Below are 20,279 nucleotides of genomic sequence, written 5' to 3' on the forward strand. Positions count from 1 at the left end.
ATAATAAGAGTACCCAGTCAATGCTCACAGCTCTACTGACAACCTTTTAAAAATATGCACATAAATAAATAGAATGTCCAATTGCCACAAGATCCATCAAAGAGTCCAACAACAACATAGATATAACAAAAATAATTTGTCCTTACAAAGTGACTGATAGTTGCAATGACCTCTCTGAAACAGAAGCTGTAAATCATTACCATAGCTCCATAATGATATCACCAATCCTTTCCACATGTTTTCTTAGTGGACAGAGAAAAAGAATAGGCTGGATAGATGAGAAAACGTATGATTTTATAAACTGAGGGAATGTACCTTGAAACAGTTCGAGATCACCAGGGTTTGATATGAAAGTGTATTAGAAATATCTGAGATTGAACGCTAAGGCAGCTTCTGGAAGCTGCTGCTTGTCTGGTATCTGCCTTACACTCCATTTAGCTGGAGGCCAGACAGGTATGAACATTTTCAGAGAACAGAGCTCATTCATTCAGCCTGTAAATATGGTATCGCTTGAAGCAGCACAGAGATGCCTTGCCCATTGGTCCCTCTTTCCGGATGCTGTTACTCTCTCAGGGACACAAATTCTTAACACACACCTTTCCTCTTCACCACAACATTATTTCCTCTTCTGACATAGCACAAGATGAGTTCAGGGAATGTAAATGGTCTTCTTATGGGATGATTACAACCTCATGTTTTCTACGTTATTTCTTTGCAATAGTTTCAAAACACAGCTCAGAAGGACTCCTTAGCAGCTTGTACTCACAAGAGGCACAGATTTCTCAGCAATTTGCAATTATCCTAAAACTAAAGCTATATAGTAATATTTTACACAAGTTTACAATTTGCAGTCTATTACATTTAAACAGTCTTTTATTAGATGTTGCTAATACTAGTCAATATCCTACACACACATCATATACCTGCATATGGGAAAACCCAAGGATGGCATTTGCCCTTGTGATTGTACATTTTTTTCATTACTGTTCACACTACCAATCGCATTAAAGCATAAAGAAGCACAGCCAAACTATGTCCTGTGTTCTAGAGCCAACCCGTTACGGCTTTTCACTGGGGAAAAAAGAGTTCATGGGGTACAACAAATGGCTAAGCATCACATAGCACAGTGCATTACATGCATGGTGTCAATGTGAAATTAAATGCTATTGTACTTCATATTCTACTTTACTTCCCACTGTTGGATAGAGCAACTACAGGTGTGGAATTTTTTTTGCAAAAATACATCATTTTTTTTCACCCATAATTTCAGCTGAAGGCAGGTCACCTCTGTGCTGGGCACTTCAGTGGAGAGTTGAGCCCCATCTAAAAAGCAAGCTATGAAATTGGGTCTATTAGCACAAGCTCTGCAACACATTAAGATTAGTATATGGACTCAGGCTTGGAACTAGCTTGCAGATACAAACTGATTTAGAATGCAGATAAGGCTGTAAAATACCATGTAGGTATATTGGTTTAACCTTCCTAAATACCAAAATGGATGCTTCTAATACCTGTCAGGCAATTTAAAAGAAAGGAATCTGTAAGTAAGAGATTCTGATTACATCCCTCTAATCATTAGTCTTAATCTGGCCTATCAATTTCTGTGTATTTTCCCATAATTTTACTGGTGTAAAAAGTACACAACCATGCTTATAATAGACCTAGTTAGCATTGTAAGAGTATTAACATGAATCACCTGACAAACGTAATCGGCATATACTTGCGTGTTTTTGTAAAATCTGAATTCTGGTATTGTACTACAATGGAATCATATTTTTCTCATAAAGACTGCAATAATGCTATGCAGCTCTTGAGAGAGGAACTTTTTTCTATAGTGTTTGAATCACCTTCCTTTTAAAATGCTGCTAAGTGTGAAATTAGTGTTGTCCCTCAAAGTGCATAAGAATAATTGTCAGTAATTGAACACATTTTGGGGGCTAATTATATAAAAATTGATATTAAAAGAATACTACAGAATTGATTGAGTTTTGCAGTTCATATTTAGTTTTCAAATTACTAGAGTTGAAAGGCTGTGGTAAGAAACAATAAAAATCCATTCAAAGCTGCTAAAGAAAATTAAGGTTTACTAGTCCTTTGAAAGGCAAATGGTCCAAAGGAGGTAATGTACAGAGGACAGTAAAAATGCTCTTGGCATTTACCATAGATTTAAAATATCAAATGTTTTAGGATGCCTATCTTGAACATAGCTAATTTTTGCAATGAATTTCTGTTTAAATGATTGGAATTTCTGTTTTGTTTTGTCTTTTAAAAGGGGAAAACTTACACTGTCCTGGAAGACAGGCCTTTTTAAGGTTTATCAACTCTAGAATTTTGTCCAGGATCCATTAGAGTCAGTATGAGATGTGAGAGGAGTATAGCTTGTCATGACCTTGATCCAAGTTTCTGAATCAAAGCAGGAGATTAGTTTTGGGGAGAGTTTTTAATCACCACTTGTTCTAATTATGTAGTGTCAGAAATAAATGGAATCTTGGAAAAGTAGACCAAATGAACTTACTACTGTTCTTCATCCTGGAAGGAACTCTGCAACCCCAGAAGCAGTTGAAGCATTCTCCTGGAAGAAGTACTGTAGAAAAACATCAGAAGAGAGAAAAATCATCTACACTGTTGCAAGTCATAGGGCCAGAATGTTCCAAAACCTGTTGTATATTTCCATGCAACCAGAAATAGCTGGAAAATGCTGAATAATTAAAAAAAAAATCAAAGAAATATTGATCTACCCTAGAAAGATCTTGGTACAGAAGTATTTCTTTTTAAAATCAGCATCATGAAAAGATCACTAAACAGTGTTTTGCATATGAACATGAAAATGCAGAATATTCTAGATGACAGCCCACACACGGAACTTTCAGAAGAGTGGACCAAAACAATTTTATTCATTTTTGCTTTTTAATTGCAGCTAAAATATATTGTGAGGAAGATTCTATCTTTTTCAGGTCTTTTATTTCCCTATAAAATTATTTGCTCTTTATAAAAAATCTAGAGGCACCGGAGAATGGTCGTGGATATTTTTCATTTAATGAAAAATGGCAACTCTAGAAGAAACATAACAACATTTTAAATAAATATAGACTATCTAAATATTAAAAAATCTTGTGAAAATAAAAAAGATCTGATTAATTTCGGTTTCCATGTACTTGTTTGGAGAATGAACATCTTACTACATATCGTTATGATTTTACAAATTGTTCTTTGTCCAGCAAAAAAATTTGAAGTTTACAAAAGCAAATGACATGCCTGGGGATACACTCAGAGAGCCAAGTTTAGATGGCTATGAAGAAACAGAGTTAATTATTCTGTTTCTATATAAATATTCAAACCAGACCCTTGAAATACTAGTTTGCAATGCTAGAAATAAAGGCTACATGTTTGGAGAGGTATGTGAAATGTAATAATGGTAAAAATATGAAGAAAAACCAACAGCCACACAATGCTCAAATAAAGTGAGAAAATAAAATGTTCAGGAGATGAAGCCAAACTGTTCTCTCTACAGAGGGGATGCCACTGGCTAGAGTTAAAAAGAGTGGAAGGGGAAACATTCTTAGATATAACAGCTAACTACAAATGCATATGATCAAACAAATTTGTCTTCCGCAATGGATGTACAAACTACAGTTAATGAAACTGATGAAGCTTTTAATGGATTGGGCTGCATGAAATCTATAATGTATCACACCGCTATAGGAGCCAATGTGCTTTCTGGAGTAGATGTTCCACATAAAACCCATGTAACGTTCAGAGACAGAATATAAGTTGAACTCCACCAGAAGGCTGGATCATTTTGTGTCAATTCACACACTGCTAACTGGGTTAATATTACAGTCATTGTACTAAAACAAACAAACAAACAAACAAAAAATACAAAAACTTCAGAGATAAGAAAGACATGAATAATGCAATCTACCTAAAATAGCTCCCTAGAAGATGAGGTGAAGAGATCGCATCTAGAACTCAAAAATGCAAGAGAGCATTTAGTTTGGGATATCAGCTAAGGAGCCTGCAAGACCAACACTATAAAGAATTTGTTCCTTCAACTCTTTTTTCAGAAGAGGTGCGTAAGAATGCGTATGTTTCACAATTCCACCAGCGCCTGATTTTTATGAATGTCTTGACTCATATATTGGAGGATGTGGACAGAGTGGAATCAGGTAATAACTACTGACCTGCTGAGAAGTGAAGATGATCAACTCCCAAATCAGGATGTTTGATTTCTGTAAGGGACACAGAACATTAGACTGAACAGAAACACACTTCTTGGTCAGCCTAGAAGAATTTAGTAATGTAGAAGAAAATAGTGAAAAAGACCCAGACCTGACCCTCTAAAAATGGATTTACATGTATGGATGGAATACCCCAGAAAAAAGGAGACCTGATAAAGACTGATGGGCTTGTTCCCATACCTGAAGATATTCATCCATAATTTGCTATGGTTAAGAGCTTTCTTCAGACAAAAAATCATGACAGTGAGTTGAATGGCAGAAGAAAAGCCTTTGGAATACAGAAGACACTATTACAGAGGTATCCTTACTGATTTTTTTTGGTATTAAGCAAGATGTGCAATCTCAAATGTGTTATGGAGTATTTTAATACTTATTGACATGAGCTTCTAACGCATATAAAACATAAACAGAAAGCTCACACTTTTCTTTAGTTCAGAGTTTCTTGCCTAATGCCTAAGAAGTCAGGATTATTAAAAAAAAAATCCCATATACAAATGATTGCTTTCATAAACCCTGCTGTCCTTCCTCATGCTTTATTTTATATTAAAGGCTCTGTTTTGAAAAGTAGGTGGAATATTTGACTTTTTCTATCAATCACCATCACTACCATTTTAAAACGTGCTTAACTGAGATTTGAATGTTACACATCTGGCAAGAATCTTTAGTTCTGTGAATGTTACTTTCTCTTTAGCTACCTTGGAAATATGAGTCCAAGGTCATTCTAAAAACAGATTTTCCTTAATAATAATGCTCCCTTATAAGCAGCTCACACTCATTAATGAGTAGTACAACAGAACTGCAACATTTCCCAGTTTCACCATCAGGTCTTTTGAGCTCTCAGTGGCTTCAAGGCCACGTAGTTTGAAGAATGAAACTTCAAAGATCAGCCTCAAAACCTAGTCCTTCCATATGGCTACACTCTTAGCAAAGCCTCTCTCCCTTTTCTTTGTGATCTTTCATGACTTAATTAGAAACAACTTTAAAAGGCTTTTTTTTTTAAGTATAGTAGTATAACATCTGCATTTTCAGCAGTATGCTATTTAATCACACTGGGTTATAAAGTGAAATTTTTAGTACTTAGTGTAATATCCTGTAGAACCCATGCATTCAGTTGTTTAGTGTCCCTGACTCATCATCTTATAGTTTTTCATCAACATTTTAATAGCCACTCTTAAAAATGTAATTTGATGGATAATTCTCTAAACCTGTTTTAGTTTTGTTGTTTCTTCAAAAAGTTGTGTCTCTGCATGTTTTCTTTCTGTAATTCCTGCACCTGAGACTAATTCAAAGCATTCAAAGATGCAAAGATAAACCCAGGGCTACCATACGTTCAGAAGTTGATAGTACTGTGTGAGATTGCATTGTAGAAGAGTCTGATTTTTAGGTAAGAAAACTTTGTTCAATGTTATGAGTTTCACCTTTAGTTGATGCATGTTTATTTGTTATATACTTAATATAGGCTATGTCAGTTTACATTTAGATGTCTGAATTCTGTTTTAATCATGCCTTAAGTCCCCACATGCTTTATTAGATCTAGCATTTCCTGTCTGAAGTTAGTCATTTGTTCCTATGTAAGTTAGTCACTGACTCTGAAAATCAGTTATCTGTAGCTATTTTGCAGCAGGTGACTGAGTAGAGTGTTTCTTCATTTGCATTTTCTGTTAATTTGATAAAAATAAAGCTCAATACAGTAAAGTGGGATCTCCATAAATCTTAAAGAATTCTAGATCAGAGCTCCCCTGAGGAAGCTCGACCTGGAGAACTCCGAAATAAATTCCCAAACTATATGTTTACTTAAATATCTTCTCAAGTGACTCTTCTTTTTTGAAAATGGGGAATGGCTAATCATACTTCAACTGGACTGTTTAACATAAGCAAGTTATCCATGAGAGTATGTTCCTTTCTTTTCTGGCAGCTCACAAATAGTTATCAGAGGAAGCAGGGGACTAGGCTGGTTGTGAGAGCTCAAAAGAGAGCTCCGCTGCTGTATCTTTCCTTTGACAGATTTCTGCTAGTTTTTAAAGCACTGGGAAACACTGAAATACAAACTACTCCCTGGACTCTGAGAAAATGCCAAGAATACGGTGGAAAAACTAAAAATAGTACTGATGTTGAATTATTGCCAACATCTAAGATACCTGAACTACAAAAAGTTCTTTTTAAAAAAAAAGTTAAAATGTGTACTATTGTTAATGAAATTCCAGAAAGATAGAAGATAAAGAACTTGAAAAAAATAACAATAGCAGGAGAGGAAGGATGATATAAATGCTAAATATCTAGCATCTTTTAGGGAACTCTTTCCCTAAAACTTGAAAAAATATTTTAAGTTCCGTTTAAAAAGTGACTATATAGTACTGGTGCTTGCTTATTCAATAGCATTGCATGCTATGGAGCCATATGTGCCTACCTGGGTTTTTAAACCACATTCTGAAAAATGCACAAAAATGCGATGGGATTTTCTTCCAATCTGTAGGATTTCTTTTGTTGTTTGCATTTTGTTCTTTTAAACTGTATTGAAGTTTCTATTACATATCTAATGTTACACCCAGAAATTTTCCATGCTCCTACAGGAATAAGGGAATGAACTAGGGGAAAAAATCTAAATTTTGTCTACAGAGATTTGCCTTGCTAAATTGCATTAGTCACAAAAGACAGACAGGCTCTTCTGCTGAGTAATACAGAGCAAAAGCCTATTGTTAAGTGTTTTAAATAACTCTTGAAGGGTTGTGTTCCTGCTATACAGATATTAGCTTGACAATGCTAAGTTACCACATGTGCCCCCCCCCCCCCCCCCCCCCCCCGAATAGGATGGAAGCACTGACACTCTAAAATGCCTGTTCTCTATTTGGCTGTTGAAAATACTCAGTCTGCAGAAACATAGCCTTTGCAGATTCTGCATAGTGAACCTCTCCTTTGGAGAATTCCACCAAACCTGGCCAAATGAAAGCCTCAAAAATTCATAATACTTACACAGCACACCTGTGTAAACTAAATTAACCTTATCTATTATTTTGGGTAGAGCTTTTTTTTTGCTTTTTTTTGCTTTTTGTATTTCTGTGTAGTGTGTGTGTGTGTGCGTACCCTACCAGATGACCAGTCCTCATTTCTAGACAGCTTTGTTAGTATCTCCACGTGCCCACCTCACAACTCTTTATGCAAAATCCTTAGACACTTCATTTCCTTGAAGCACCATTGGACTGAATATATGCTTTTGACCCAGAAGTGATAATTATGAAGTCTTGCTTCAAAGGTGGAAGGACTCTGTATTGCAACTTAGGTTACTAGTTAATTCTTTAAAAAGTAATGATCAAAGCCATTGTCTGAACTCAATTTTATTACACATGAGCAAACCGGGAATAAAGCTACTGCAGTCAGGTTAAAGTCAATGAACTATATCAGATTTATATTGGCTCAACTGAGATCATAAATCGGTCCTGTAATTGGACCTTTGGTTTTAAATGTAACACTTGCAATTGACTGTTCTGCCCAGGGAACAGACAACTGTATTTCGGCAGAGGTCTGAACTTATTAGAGATAGCTGGGAGAGGGTGACTACGTGATGAACATCTAATTCTATAAAATGGAGATGAGTACCACTAGAAATAGGGAGGTGCTGAAGTTGAGGTAGATGATACTTAAACTTACGCCCACATTAGCAGCATTCGCAAACCAGGAGGAGTGGTAACAAAGCAAAATAGGTGGTAATGAAGATGTGATGTCCATGCCACTTTTCCTTTTTTTTTCTTTTTTTTCTTTTAACTTTAGACTAGTGGTAGTCATATTCAATTGACTGAATGCTCATTTGCATCTGGGGTGCACCACCGCATTGTCTACTTGAGTTTAATCCAAAGGGTACTTAGTTCATGTGCGTCAATACTACACTGTGATGTGAATCAAAGTACAGAATATAGGGACGATCAGAGATTTGGTTCAAAAGCACATTGTTGATCTGAACTAAAATGACTCTAAAAAGAGAGCTTATTTGTAGGTTACACTGAAGATTTTTATATATTCAGTGTAAACCATCTTCCAGAAAGGGCCTGAGTGACTATCTGTGTTCCTCCCTGAAATGGGGGCCTGTGAGTGAACTGCTTTTAAACAATGAGATGAAATGATCTTGTCAAGATCAAACTATGCTTGCTGATTTTTAGCCAGCTAAAACTAATCAAGTCCTATAATAACAGTATATAACAACTCTCGGGACTGAATTGTTCCTAAGAGACATTATTTGGAAAGGAGCAAGTACTTACTGAAGAAAAGTATTAACTCCTCTGCTGACCTTTAAAAGAAAACATCAGCTGCAGTGTAGATACTTCTAGCTCAGATCAGCTAATCTGGCTAGGTCATGGGCTGAAATACAGGTTTGCTCCCTCTTCTATAAAACCTATTTTCAGTGCAGATTAATACCCTAACGTGTTAATAGGCCCTTTATGCCCTTTCCACAGCTCTTCCTTGTGGGGCAACACAAGTCATCCTACAAGTCAACTTGCAGAAGAATCCCATATTACTGGACAACATGAAGTGTTCAGGGGAAGGCAAAAACAGTGAGGAATCCTTCACATAGACAGACATTCACACGCTAACTAGACTGTTGCTCACATACCTGCAGCACCTATCTCAGCTGGATTTCTGTTTCCAGAGTTTTTTTGGAAAAGGCATCATAATCTTCTTCAATCACTTTAATCAAGTATTTAAATCAATTTGGATGGCTCTGCCAGAAGCAGGATCCACTGTGTTTCTTCACCTAGACAAACCACTTGAGGAAGCCCTTTTTGGCATAGAAAGGACAGTCAGAGGTCAACAATGACCTCAGCATCCAGCAGTGCTGTTTCAGAAAGCAGTATCTGGCCATTGACTGAGATTAGGATGCAAATCTGCAAGTTAAATGTATGCTGCAGACACACCCTAAATGTAATTAGCTCTTTTGTTTAAGAATAAACTGACTCTAACCACTTCTTGGGTATGTGGTTCTTCCAAGACAAAAAAGCAAACAACTCAGCTACATTTAGAAAAATGGCTTTAATGAACAGGAAAATGGCATTTAATCTTTTGGTGCATCCTGCATTTTATGAGTAAATTCCGTGGGAAACTGTGTAAATGGAATGTAATTATTTTTAAAATAGAATCCTTTGTTATTAGCTACATAACTGTCATGTGTACATAAAGAACCCTGCTGTACAGACAAAAGACTGGAAAAGTTTCCTGGAGAGTTTCTGCTATTGAAAGAATAAAAATTGAAGCAGTGGGGTGAACTTTTGGTTCACAGACTCAAACACTGAATGTTAAACCTGGCTGAGAGAAAATCACTTTATTCTGATAACCGGATTACTTAGAACAAAAATAGAGGAAAATTAAGAACTGAAGAGCAGAAAATTAAGGTGGAATGCAATTTAAAGAGTAAGTAGATGATGTAGGCTTTCATTTTCATCCCCCCCCAGTGTCCAGCTAATTAAAATTACAATCAAAATGAAAGTCTAAACTTGTAAATATCTTTAGCTAATGATTTTGTCTTTTTAATCATCTTCACATTCAAAGACTTTATTTTATTCATTTAGAGCTTTACAATAAAATGAAATTGTTTTTCTCTAGTAAAATCCTTTTAATTTTCTTTATCTGTTGCTTTTTACATCATACATTATGTATTTTTCTTTTTTCTTTCTAATTTCTGCACAGTGTTCTCTCTACTTTTATAGTCTGCTCTCCTTATGCATTTACTTAAAACTATTATAAAGTTGAATGTAATAAAGTGGATAATGTAAACTTTTTGCTTTCCATAAAAGCACTGGAGTCGCATATACTGGCTTGAAAAACAATCTAGACAAACACTACCTTTCTTCCTGAGGTACATATGCAGACACAATGAATTTCTAAGGCCCTGACCACATTCAACTCTAAATTTAGACAGAATAGTAAGTATTCAACTTCCTTTCTAAGACACAGAATGGATTTGCCCTGATTTATAGACTGCTATCCATGAAAAATGGCTGGATTTTCTGTGAGTTTTCAGGCAACTCTTTCAAATGGTTCAAAAATTAAAAGTAATTAAGTACATTTGTAATGTACTAGGCAACCTTTCTGACCTTAGTGTTCTTAAAATTAGTGTTTGGTATACTTTGCACTTACCAAAAAAGGGGAATACAGAATGACTTTAAAAACGCATATAAATTTACAGCCTTTGTTTTGCATTCTTATTTCACCTTGAAATCTATAAAAACACTTAGTTGCACTTCAAAATTTACTTTCATTATGTAAGCTTTCTAAATTCATTGTGAAGAAGCCTTGAAAATATAGGACAAACGATGATCAGCAATATGTCTCTGTCTTCACGACCATGCTCATTTTGGATAATATGAGCATTTTTATCTTATTGTGCTAGAAAACACTGATCACAATGGACACTAGGGTTGGGACATAGCCAGTCAACAATGCATCTTAACACAATAGGAATACAATGTCATTTACTAACACTTCAACCTCAGTGCTGCTTTGATTCAGCTACACAGAAATCTGAGGATTCTGACCTGGATCAAAGCTATCATGAAGTGTCTGTCAAATATTTTGGGGGTTATAAACTTCTAGTTGGTACAACACAATGTTTTCATCTACAATTTGATTTTCTTAGGACATCAATATTAGACTCTGTCTTGCAACATAATGATCGGTTTTGTATTTACATTGATGTACATATATACACACCTCCACTGAAATATTCTCAGTTGACACCTACAAAAGCAAGGCCAGATTTTGGCCCAGAATCTTTTGGAATCTCTAACAACATACATTCCCTGGTTCTGAAAGGCAACTTTCATCTGGCTGCTTGGAAGATCTCCAAGAGTTTGTGCTCTGCAAGGTTGGAAAGGGATTACTCTTGTGTCTTTAGAATCAATACAACATATGGATTGGCTTCATCTTCTGGTGTTGCCACTGCCTGCAAAGGGAGTATTTGTACAATTCGAGACGATGTAATTGGGCTTAAAGTGTCTGTACTTTATGCACAGAAGTTAATTTATGTGAATGCATTAATGTTTATACATCAGTCATTTCACTGGGTCATCTGCCAAACAGAGTGCCAAGATTTTGTATATATGTACGAAGATGAATGTGAGCTTTGATAGCCCTCTAGACCTAAGACATTTTAAAATATCCACTGCTTACTTAACCATGTAAAATGATTTTAAATACCCAGAAATAAAGTATAATGTAAGACAACTCTACACTAATCACTACAAATATTTTGTAGCAAAAATTTTGTGCATAAAACAAAGCAAGGGGGATACATGCAAACTGCCAATAACAGGCAGTGGATTAGGACTGTGCTATTATGGGAAGCCTGGTGGTTCTCACCTGTGCTCTTCTTAGTGGCTGATCTAAGACCTCGCTATTTCCAAAGAGAGTAGTGCAGGTTGTGGATGTGTCCTCCTGATGTTTTCTTCATGTTAGCTCTAGTGCTTACATCGCAGCTTCAGCAAGCCAGGCCAGCCTAAAACAAATTCATGAAAAAAGCGATCAGTTTTTAATCAGCAAACAAACAAATCCAGTTTACAAGGAAATCAGGAACTGGAATGGGTGTAGGTGAGAAGGGGCTGCACGGCCAGGAACAGGGCGAACGGAAGAACAGAAGTATCTTTTACAACAATGAGCCAGCCATTCAGCTGGAGATGTACAAGAAAACCTCTTTCAAATCACAAACACAGCCTGACGGTTTAGTCACAGAAAGTTCAATCTAGTCCCAATGGCTGCTACTGTGTCTGTGTTGTGCTTTCAAGCAGTGAAAAACTGAAGCTTAAGAGAGGAAAACCCCTTAATCCGCTGAGGACAGAGTTTAAATACTAGTTTTTTGTCCAGGACCTTGGTTAAGTTTCACCGTTCGTCAGTGGGTTCTGATCAGATACAGATACTTACGCTTCTGGCATAGCTTTTAGACTATCGAGTTGTTCTGATTGCAGTGAAAAAAGGCATCATTACAACTGTTGCCACCAGATTTATGTGATCACCAGGTAGCAGAGGAATTGCCTCAGAAGAGAGGTGCTCTCTGAAACAGTTATGTATTAAAATACAGCCTGAACTGTGAAAGTTTGAAAACACTTGATTGACAGTTTTACACTCTTAGTAACATTGACCTTCAGTGGCTTGAAATACTATCGTAATTTTTCAATTTGCTATTATAAAATCCAGATTTCATAAACATATTATTATCTTTCCATTATGATTACTTACTCCCTCTGAGGTCTACAGATGCTTTTCTATAACATCTAAATGGAAATGGGATTAGGATGAGATTCTGTCACTCAGGGGACTTGTGGAAAAAGGTGGGGATATACACAGAAGAGGTCATATCTTAGGGGCAAGACGAATAAAATGACACTGAGTTATGATGAAGGACAGCAATAACAGTATTAGCAATTTTGCATCATGTAAAATTGATTGGTTTATGTTGGAGATACTAACGTGGAGAGTAATGCACTGTTATTTTCTTGCCTTTCATAATACCATTAAATAAAACAAAATTAAGCTTAAAAATAATTCATGGAAATCATGTCATTTTCTTAGGTTACTAAGTGGTTTTGCATGAATTGTCTTTTGTGAACATACTTGCTGTCTCTGTTTGTGGGATAATTTTACTAACAAAACCTAGCTTATCAAATATTCAGAGATTATTGCTTTCAAGTGTTTGGTCTTCATACTGTGTATTTTGCCACTTAAGTCCTTTTTTTTAATTATTATTCCTAATAATATTAATTGGCTGAATACTGTATTTGAATGGACAAAAAATTAATAACATCTTTTATGATTCTTCAGGGAAACAATGATTAGCAAAGGTGACCTGTGGCTGAAAGATCAAACCAGGACTCCTTTGCTGTAAGAAGGGTATCTGTCATGCATCTTTCTTGCTGTTATCTTGTTACTTTCCTGTTTTTAAAATGCTAAGGTCTGTGTGCCAGATCAAAGAAACATGATGCTTCTTGTAGGCTAAACTGCTTTTTATAAGAAAAGTGTAACGTATACTCAGAGGAAGTTAATGATTGTAATTGCTCTCTATATCCCTGTACTAATATAACTTTAGGTTCTGATATTATATTTTGTTTTATTTAGACATATTAATCTGTAATTGCACTTGGCTAGAGCAGCTTGACATTTGTTTTAATGTTAGACACTAAGATAAACATGGCCAAAAGGACAAAAAGAATTGTCTTCAGTTTTGCATTTGGTGTAATTAAGAAATCTTTGTACTTGGTAAAGCATAGACATATTTCCAACTAAATACGGTAACTTCTAGTGTAATAGATACTGAGATAAAACAGCTCAAGAAATATTTTGATCAAAATGAAGTTAATTGCATCCTTTGTATTATTTATTAACTATGAAGCATTAACTTAAATGCTCAAGGTGAGCCACGCTGGGTAGAAAAATGGATATGAACAGCTTTAGGGAGCAAACTATGGGCATACAGATTAATGTTACAGTATTTAAAACCTGTTTGTGCATATACTCAAAACTTTTTTTTTTGACTTGCTAACTGAATCTTACATTGTCCAGAGTTCTCTGAAAGAGAAGAAAAAATGACCACCAGAGCAACCCTTTGTTCTTACAAAGAACTGAACTGCTAGAACACGTCTTTCTCAGTAACTGGTAATTTGCTGAAAGTCTGGAACTAATCGGTGACAGTTGCAAAATGTAAAATCGTGTTAACCAGCATACGTTATAAACTTTCATTAGCACATATTCTTAAAACATTTACTACAAAGAATTTAAATGGCGAATCTTAGGATCCTGCTTCCACCTCTGTTTGTGCGCAGTACACCTGATGCTCGGGCAAATCGTTGGGAGAATTTACATAAAGGACTGGCAGTTTGCCAGCATACAGAAGGAACACAACTGATTTTTAACATCTATCTCAAATGAACAAGCAAGGTCTCATCTTCACTCCTTGCCCTCACGTAGCAGCAGGACTTCTAATAGCCACTACAATGCTGTAAGAATTAAGGGAGTTCAAAGCATGACCCCTTTTTACAGATTTATTTCCAAGCAACCCCCACGTACAGCTCTCCCAAGGTAAGTGCCCAAGACCTAGGGGTACAAACACTTCTTTCACTTCTCTCCCAGCCCTGCAGGAAGAGAGCCGCTGCCAGCTGACGTACAGACTGGGCGACGAGATGCTGGAGAGCAGCCCCACAGAGAGGGATCTGGGGGTTGTGGTTGACAGCAAGTTGAATATGAGCCAGCAGTGTGCCCTGGCAGCCAGGAGGGCCAACCAGATCCTGGGGTGCATCAAGCACGGCATCGCTAGTTGGTTGAGGGAAGTGATTGTCCCGCTCTACTCTGCGCCGGTGCAGCCTCACCTGGAGTACTGTGTGCAGTTCTGGGCACCACAGTACAAAAAGGGTGTAAAACTGTTGGAGAGTGTCCAGAGGAGGGTGACGAAGACGGTGAAGGGACTAGAGGGGAAGACATTATGAGGAGCGGCTGAGGTCACTCGGCCTGTTCAGCCTGGAGAAGAGGAGGCTGAGGGGGGACCTCATCGCAGTCTACAGCTTCCTCACAAGGGGGAGTGGAGGGGAAGGCACCGACCTATTCTCCTTGGTCACCAGTGATAGGACCTGCAGCAATGGTGTAAAGCTGAGACGGGAGGATTAGGCTAGACATCAGGAAGAGGTTCTTCACTGAAGAGGGTGGTCGCACACTGGAACAGGCTCCCCAGGGAAGTAGTCGCTGCACCAAACCTGTCAGAGTTTAAGAAGCGTTTGGACTGTGCACTTAGTCACATGGTCTAACATTTTGGGTAGACCTGTGTGGTGCCAGGAGTTGGACTAAATGATCCTTATGGGTCCCTTCCAACTCAGAATATTCTATGATTCTATGATTCTGTGAGCTGCTGGAGAAAAAACTTGCAGCCACTTCTCCTTTCCTGGGCCTGGAGCGGCCGAGCTCCTGCTAACACCGCCTCCTCGACACCTTGCTGAGCCTTCCACACTTTTCCACGGCTTTAGCTGTCCGCAAGGCCTTAGGATCTCTCGAAATAAGTATAAAAAATCTCAAACTGATCCCTCGCCTTGCCTTGCCTGCCTCGGGCGGCACCGCGAGCTGCTCCGCCAAGAAGCCGCCCTCAGCGCCGGGGCCTCTCAGCGCCGGGCTCCCCTCAGGCCCCCAACGGCCGGCACGCGCCCGCCCAACGGCCCTTCCCGCCCAAACGGCCGCGCTTGCGCCGCCTCACCCCCCCCCCCCCCTTCCCGTGTGGCGCCTGCGCCGTGCCGGGGGCGGGGCGCTGCCGGCGGCGGCCGCGTTCGAACGGCGGCCGAGGGGCGGCGCGGGACGATACGGCGCGACACGGCACGATATGGCGGGCTCGGCGGCCCTGCTCCGCCAGTGCCCGCTGCTGCTGCCTCAGAAGCGGGACGGGACGGCCTACGAGGGCTTCGTCACCGCGCAGGTACCGCGGCTCGGCGGCCGTTACCCCGTGAGGAGACCGCGCCGGCCCCGCTGCGGCACGGTGCTGGGCGGAAAGCTGCCGGGCGTGGGGCGAGGCCGGAGCGGGGGCTTTAGCCCGGGGTTTGAGGGGAAGAAAACGTGCGTTTTCTTACTGTGAAAATAAAAGTCAGAAGCTGGGCAGTGGCATACTTGCATGCACAAAAACGTAGCTCTGCAGTCAGAACTCAGGGAAGTCTTTCATTTAACTCTTCCAGTGCATCTTGTGTGTGTGTGTGTGTGTTTACGTGCGCGCTGCTCACCGCTGCAGTTTTAACGTGGTTTGTGTTAGGATGTGTCCTGGCTTTAACGCAGAGGTCAAGATGTGAGCATGAGCGTCTGCTCACAGGTGTGGGTTTTGGTCAGGGCTAACACCATAAGGTAGCGAAGTTTGAGGTTCTTAGTTTAAGGGTGTTTAGCACTAGCTTTGAATGAGTTTGGGAACTACTGATGTGCCAGTGAGCTGGATTCATCTCTGAAGCAGATACTTTGGTTTTGCCTATGAGAATCACAGAAAGGATGAGGCTGGAAGAGACCTCAGAAGGTCCTCTAGCAGGGTCACCTGGAGCAGGTTGCATTTGCTTTTTGGAGCACATGTACATCTGTTTTCTGAGTAACTCCAAGCGTAGAGATTCCACAGTCTCTCAGGCAACCTGTTCCAGCATTGCACTACCCTCACTGTTAATATTTTTTTTTCATTGCATTTAAGTGAGACTTCCTGTATTTCAACTTCTACATGCTGCCTCTCGTCCTTTCAGTGTGTGTCACTCAGAAGAGCCTGGCTTCGCTTTCTTTACTCCTCCTTCATCAGGTGTTTGTACTTATTGGCAAGTTTCATCCCTTTTTTTTCCCTGGGCTAAACAGTCCCAGCTCCCTCAGCTTCTTGTTTGAGAGATACTTCTGGCTCTTAAATCAACTTCACTGCTCTTCCCTGGACTAGCTCCAATATGCCACTGTCCCTCTTGTACTGGGGGTGCAGCTGAGGACCCAGTGCTCCAGGGGCCACTCCTCACTGCAGAGCAGAGGGGAGGCATTGCCCTCCTTGACCTGACACAGCACAGGAGGCCCTTTGGTGCAGGGTCGGCTTGGTGTCTGCTGGGACCTCTCTAGCTGGTCAGCCTCCCCCATGTGTTGGTGCATGGGCTTAAATCCTCTCCTGCTAAAGGGCTTGTCACTTTCCTTTGTTAGTCTGTGAGGTTCCTGTCACCTCGTTTCCCTAACCTATCGCATCCCTCTGCATGGTAGTATGACCACATCACGTATCAACTGCTCTCTCAAACTTTCTGCCCTCTGCAGACTTGTTGAGTGTGCCCTGCCCTGTCCTCCAGGTCACTAACAAAGGTTAAATGGTGCTGGCCCCAGGACTGACCCCTGGTGCACACCACTGATCACTGGCTTCCAGCTGGACTCAGTCCTGCCTGGGGGCACTTGTGCCAGCTTTCAGTCCGCCTCACTGTCCGCTCAGCTCGTCCTTCTTCAGGAGGATGTTAGGGGAGACAGTATTGAAGGCCTTGCTGAAGCAGAGATAGAACATTAGAGAACTGGTCATTTTATCATAACAGGGAACCTGTTTTTGTTCATACCTTTCTGCTGGAGAAATCTCAAGAGTCTGTGGATGTAACTCAAGGTACACTGAGATGAAACACCCTGAAATAAAAGTTTTAAGATAAGCGCCTTCTTCATTTCAGGGAAGTGTTAAACCCTCTCAAACCTTCTTTCTTTCAATCCTATTTTGATCATACTGTAAGAAAGTAGAGGGAGGATCACAAATCAGGATAATTACTGAAAAGACGAGTGGATGGTGTTTAGGAGCTGCATCATAAGGATTGCACAAGAAGAAAGATTGCACAAGAAGAAAAATGTGTTAATGTAGTTAACGTAGTTGCAACGAAACATAACTTAGTTGAGTTTATGGTTTCTAAATCCTTGCAGAAAACGTTTTGTGAATCAGTGCCTGAGTTCTTTTTTAGTGTAGTACTTCTGTGGTACGTGTCTGCTCTTTTACTTGAGTCAAAGACAGACTTTCATATACTTCAGTATGACTTGGCTTAAAGTATATTTCTTGGTTTTGTCCATGTTTGGATAGTGTTTTTCTTCTAAAGCTTAATATTTTTGCTTTATAAAATGAGATGTGCTGAAGAGTTCTGACTGAGTATTGTGAGTTACAGAGGTCAAGAGTATTTCAACTTCAGAATTAAAAACAGGATTATTCCTACCCGTCACTCATGCTGCTTTTTTTCTAAATGAAGAAATTCTGAATAATATTCCTGAAAGTCAGACAATAGAAACTTTCTTGCTTCGTAGTTGATACTATGGGGAATACTTCCCTCAAGTTTCTAACTGTTTTTCTTTGCTTGCCCTCCTATTAACTAAATGCTTATTTTTAAGGGTAGAGACTTCCATATCCGGATACTGCTACCAATAGATTTTCAACTGAAAAATGCAAGGTAAGATAGTTTTACAGAGAAAAAAAAATGTGTAAGGAGATATGAAACCACTTAATACACTGTTACTGAACTTTAAAACCCCTGTTCTTAGTGGTGGGATTGTTTGTCAGAGTAATGTTGGGGGTCTTGGGAGGGGCTTGTGTGTAGACATGCAGGTGTTTAGGCATCTTTGTGTTCTGTGCTTCTGCCTAGGCCACCCTGCTGTAAACTGAACAGTTGTGGTATTAGACAGCTTAATTACATTCTAGGTCAGGTAGTTAAAACCTAGTTATAGGTAACTTTGACATTTTCAGGATACCATTTTTAAATATTGGTATATTTTATGAAGTCATATTAGCTTGCAAGAATTATGTTGTTGTTTTCAGCAAAGAATAAAGGTTTTTATAGGTAAATGTCTGCTTACTTTTTAATGGGCCATGGGTACTGACATTTGAAAATTTTAAATAACTTTGAATATGAGAGCTCAAAGAAATTTTAAAGTATTGTTTACTTCCTTCATGGTTTTTAAAGAAAAACTTATGTTGTTGGACGCCAGACTTTCAGATCCTTTCTAAAAATCATGTACTGTTAATTTAAAATGAATACAAAGTACTGTTTGTCTAGGATAGAGTGTAGCTGGCAACTAAAGAAGATACTGCACGGATATCGGCATATTTTAAAGCAGGTATGCTACCTTTAAAACCAATTCTGTTAAATGTATAATGATTGTAAAAAGCTAGTACTCATGAACCTATTTTAAGTGTTAAAGAATTCTCCTTTTGCTGCATAGCCAAGATTTGCTATTTTGAAATGCCTGAGTATTTGCAGGCTAATGTGAAGTGAGATAGATAGTATTTAGAAAATACTTACATTTAATATTTTTTTTCAGTAGTGTTTTTTTGTTTTGGGTTGTTTTTTTTTTTTTGAAGATTAGGATAGAATTTTTTTTTAATAAATTGCAGATGACATCTTACTGGAATTTTCTTTAACATCTCAATTAGAAACAGATTTTTTTCTCCTTTTTTACATATATAGATGTATAGAATTCCTTATAAACTATTCATAATACATGGAGGAGAAATCACGTGAATTACTGATTTATCCAGCTCATTCTGTGTTGCAGGCAGTCAAGAAATCTAAGTTAAATCTCTGTGTCCACGTGAATCTTTAGAGCAAGGATACAACAGCACTCCAGTCATGAAGAATACTTTGTTTTTAAGAAGGCATCTTTGCCACATGTGCTGGTTGAGAAACTATCTCACGGACTGTGCATCCCTTTGTAGAACAAGTGTTGTGACTATAGAGTAACCAAAGGTAGAGAGCTGAAGAAAGTGAAGTGTAAATATCTGCTGCATTTGAAGATGGTTAGGGATCCATTAAACATGTGCAGCATCTGAAAGCAAATGGGTCTGGAGAGTTCTTAAAGAAAAATTAACCAAAAACCCTTCTGAGTGATGCAAAAGCCTCTGTTCTCACTGATGAAGACTGAAGTATTCATAAATGTCTTTGTAAATACATGAAGTGTAAAGTCTTCACAAACTTTATAAATTTGTTACGTGACATTATTTGATGAAGGTGGCAGAAAATTTTCACTGAAGTTCCCTGTGCTTGGGAGTTTTGTTCTTTAATTGCTGTATCCTTTTGTGTTTTTTTTCTTTCGTTTAGTTGCTTGATGATACCAGAAAAGTAGATGGAAATTTTAGATGGAAATTATTTACCATTAAAAGTTAAGAGATGAAAATGCACTGATGCTCTGTTCTTCTGTTTCGTCCAGAGGCTGCACAGTTGTCCAGATCTTGTCAGTTTTATGGTGGAGCTGAAAACTATTTTGGTAAGTGACAGAACATGTATGTGGGAGAAGGGTTGTTCTCATAGCTTTAGGTTTTACTGTGTTGTTTTTGTTTTTTTACAGTTTACCATTTAATAGATGGATATATATTTTTTTTCATAGGGGATTATGTATGTATGCTGTTCACGTAATGCTTGTATAAATATCCTTTAAGATTTTAAGCGACTGTACTCTTTGGAAATTGGACTGTTGCAGAAAAAATAAGATTCGAGCAAGTGATCTCAATATGTTCAGCATAGAGCTAGCCTCTTTATAATGATTTTCTAGGAATTCTTGATGTTGTCCAGATGTTTAAAAAAAAGA

At 38.5% G+C, this 20,279-nt stretch overlaps 1 protein-coding gene and 1 long non-coding RNA gene across 10 annotated transcripts in view; one reads left to right on the plus strand and one right to left on the minus strand.

The window, feature by feature from the left end:
* The window catches only part of LOC106036626 (uncharacterized), a 505,620-nt gene extending 490,180 nt beyond the window's left edge, over positions 1-15,440 (minus strand). For 4 of the 6 annotated variants that reach the window (XR_010830027.1, XR_010830029.1, XR_010830025.1 and 1 more), the window contains exons 1-4: positions 15,294-15,437; positions 11,583-11,718; positions 4,182-4,229; positions 2,516-2,584 (exon numbers count right to left, since the gene is read on the minus strand). This is a non-coding gene — a long non-coding RNA (uncharacterized lncRNA). Of the gene's footprint in view, positions 1-543; positions 1,336-2,515; positions 2,585-4,181; positions 4,230-11,582; positions 11,719-15,293 lie in introns of those variants that run through there. The other 2 variants (XR_010830028.1, XR_010830024.1) reach the window with 2 other exon arrangements.
* A 24-nt stretch (positions 15,441-15,464) lies between these two features.
* The window catches only part of FANCL (FA complementation group L), a 31,441-nt gene continuing 26,626 nt past the window's right edge, over positions 15,465-20,279 (plus strand). The window contains exons 1-4 of one of the 4 annotated variants that reach the window (XM_048060761.2): positions 15,465-15,666; positions 18,090-18,148; positions 18,752-18,812; positions 19,902-19,958. In XM_048060761.2, coding sequence (XP_047916718.2) covers positions 15,574-15,666; positions 18,090-18,148; positions 18,752-18,812; positions 19,902-19,958 — 270 coding nt within the window. In that variant the 5' untranslated portion in view covers positions 15,465-15,573. The remainder of the gene's footprint in view (positions 15,667-18,089; positions 18,149-18,751; positions 18,813-19,901; positions 19,959-20,279) is intronic. The other 3 variants (XM_048060760.2, XM_048060763.2, XM_048060762.2) reach the window with 3 other exon arrangements.

This window comes from Anser cygnoides, chromosome 3 (genome assembly GCF_040182565.1).
Source record: "Anser cygnoides isolate HZ-2024a breed goose chromosome 3, Taihu_goose_T2T_genome, whole genome shotgun sequence".
Taxonomy (NCBI): Eukaryota; Metazoa; Chordata; class Aves; order Anseriformes; family Anatidae; genus Anser; species Anser cygnoides.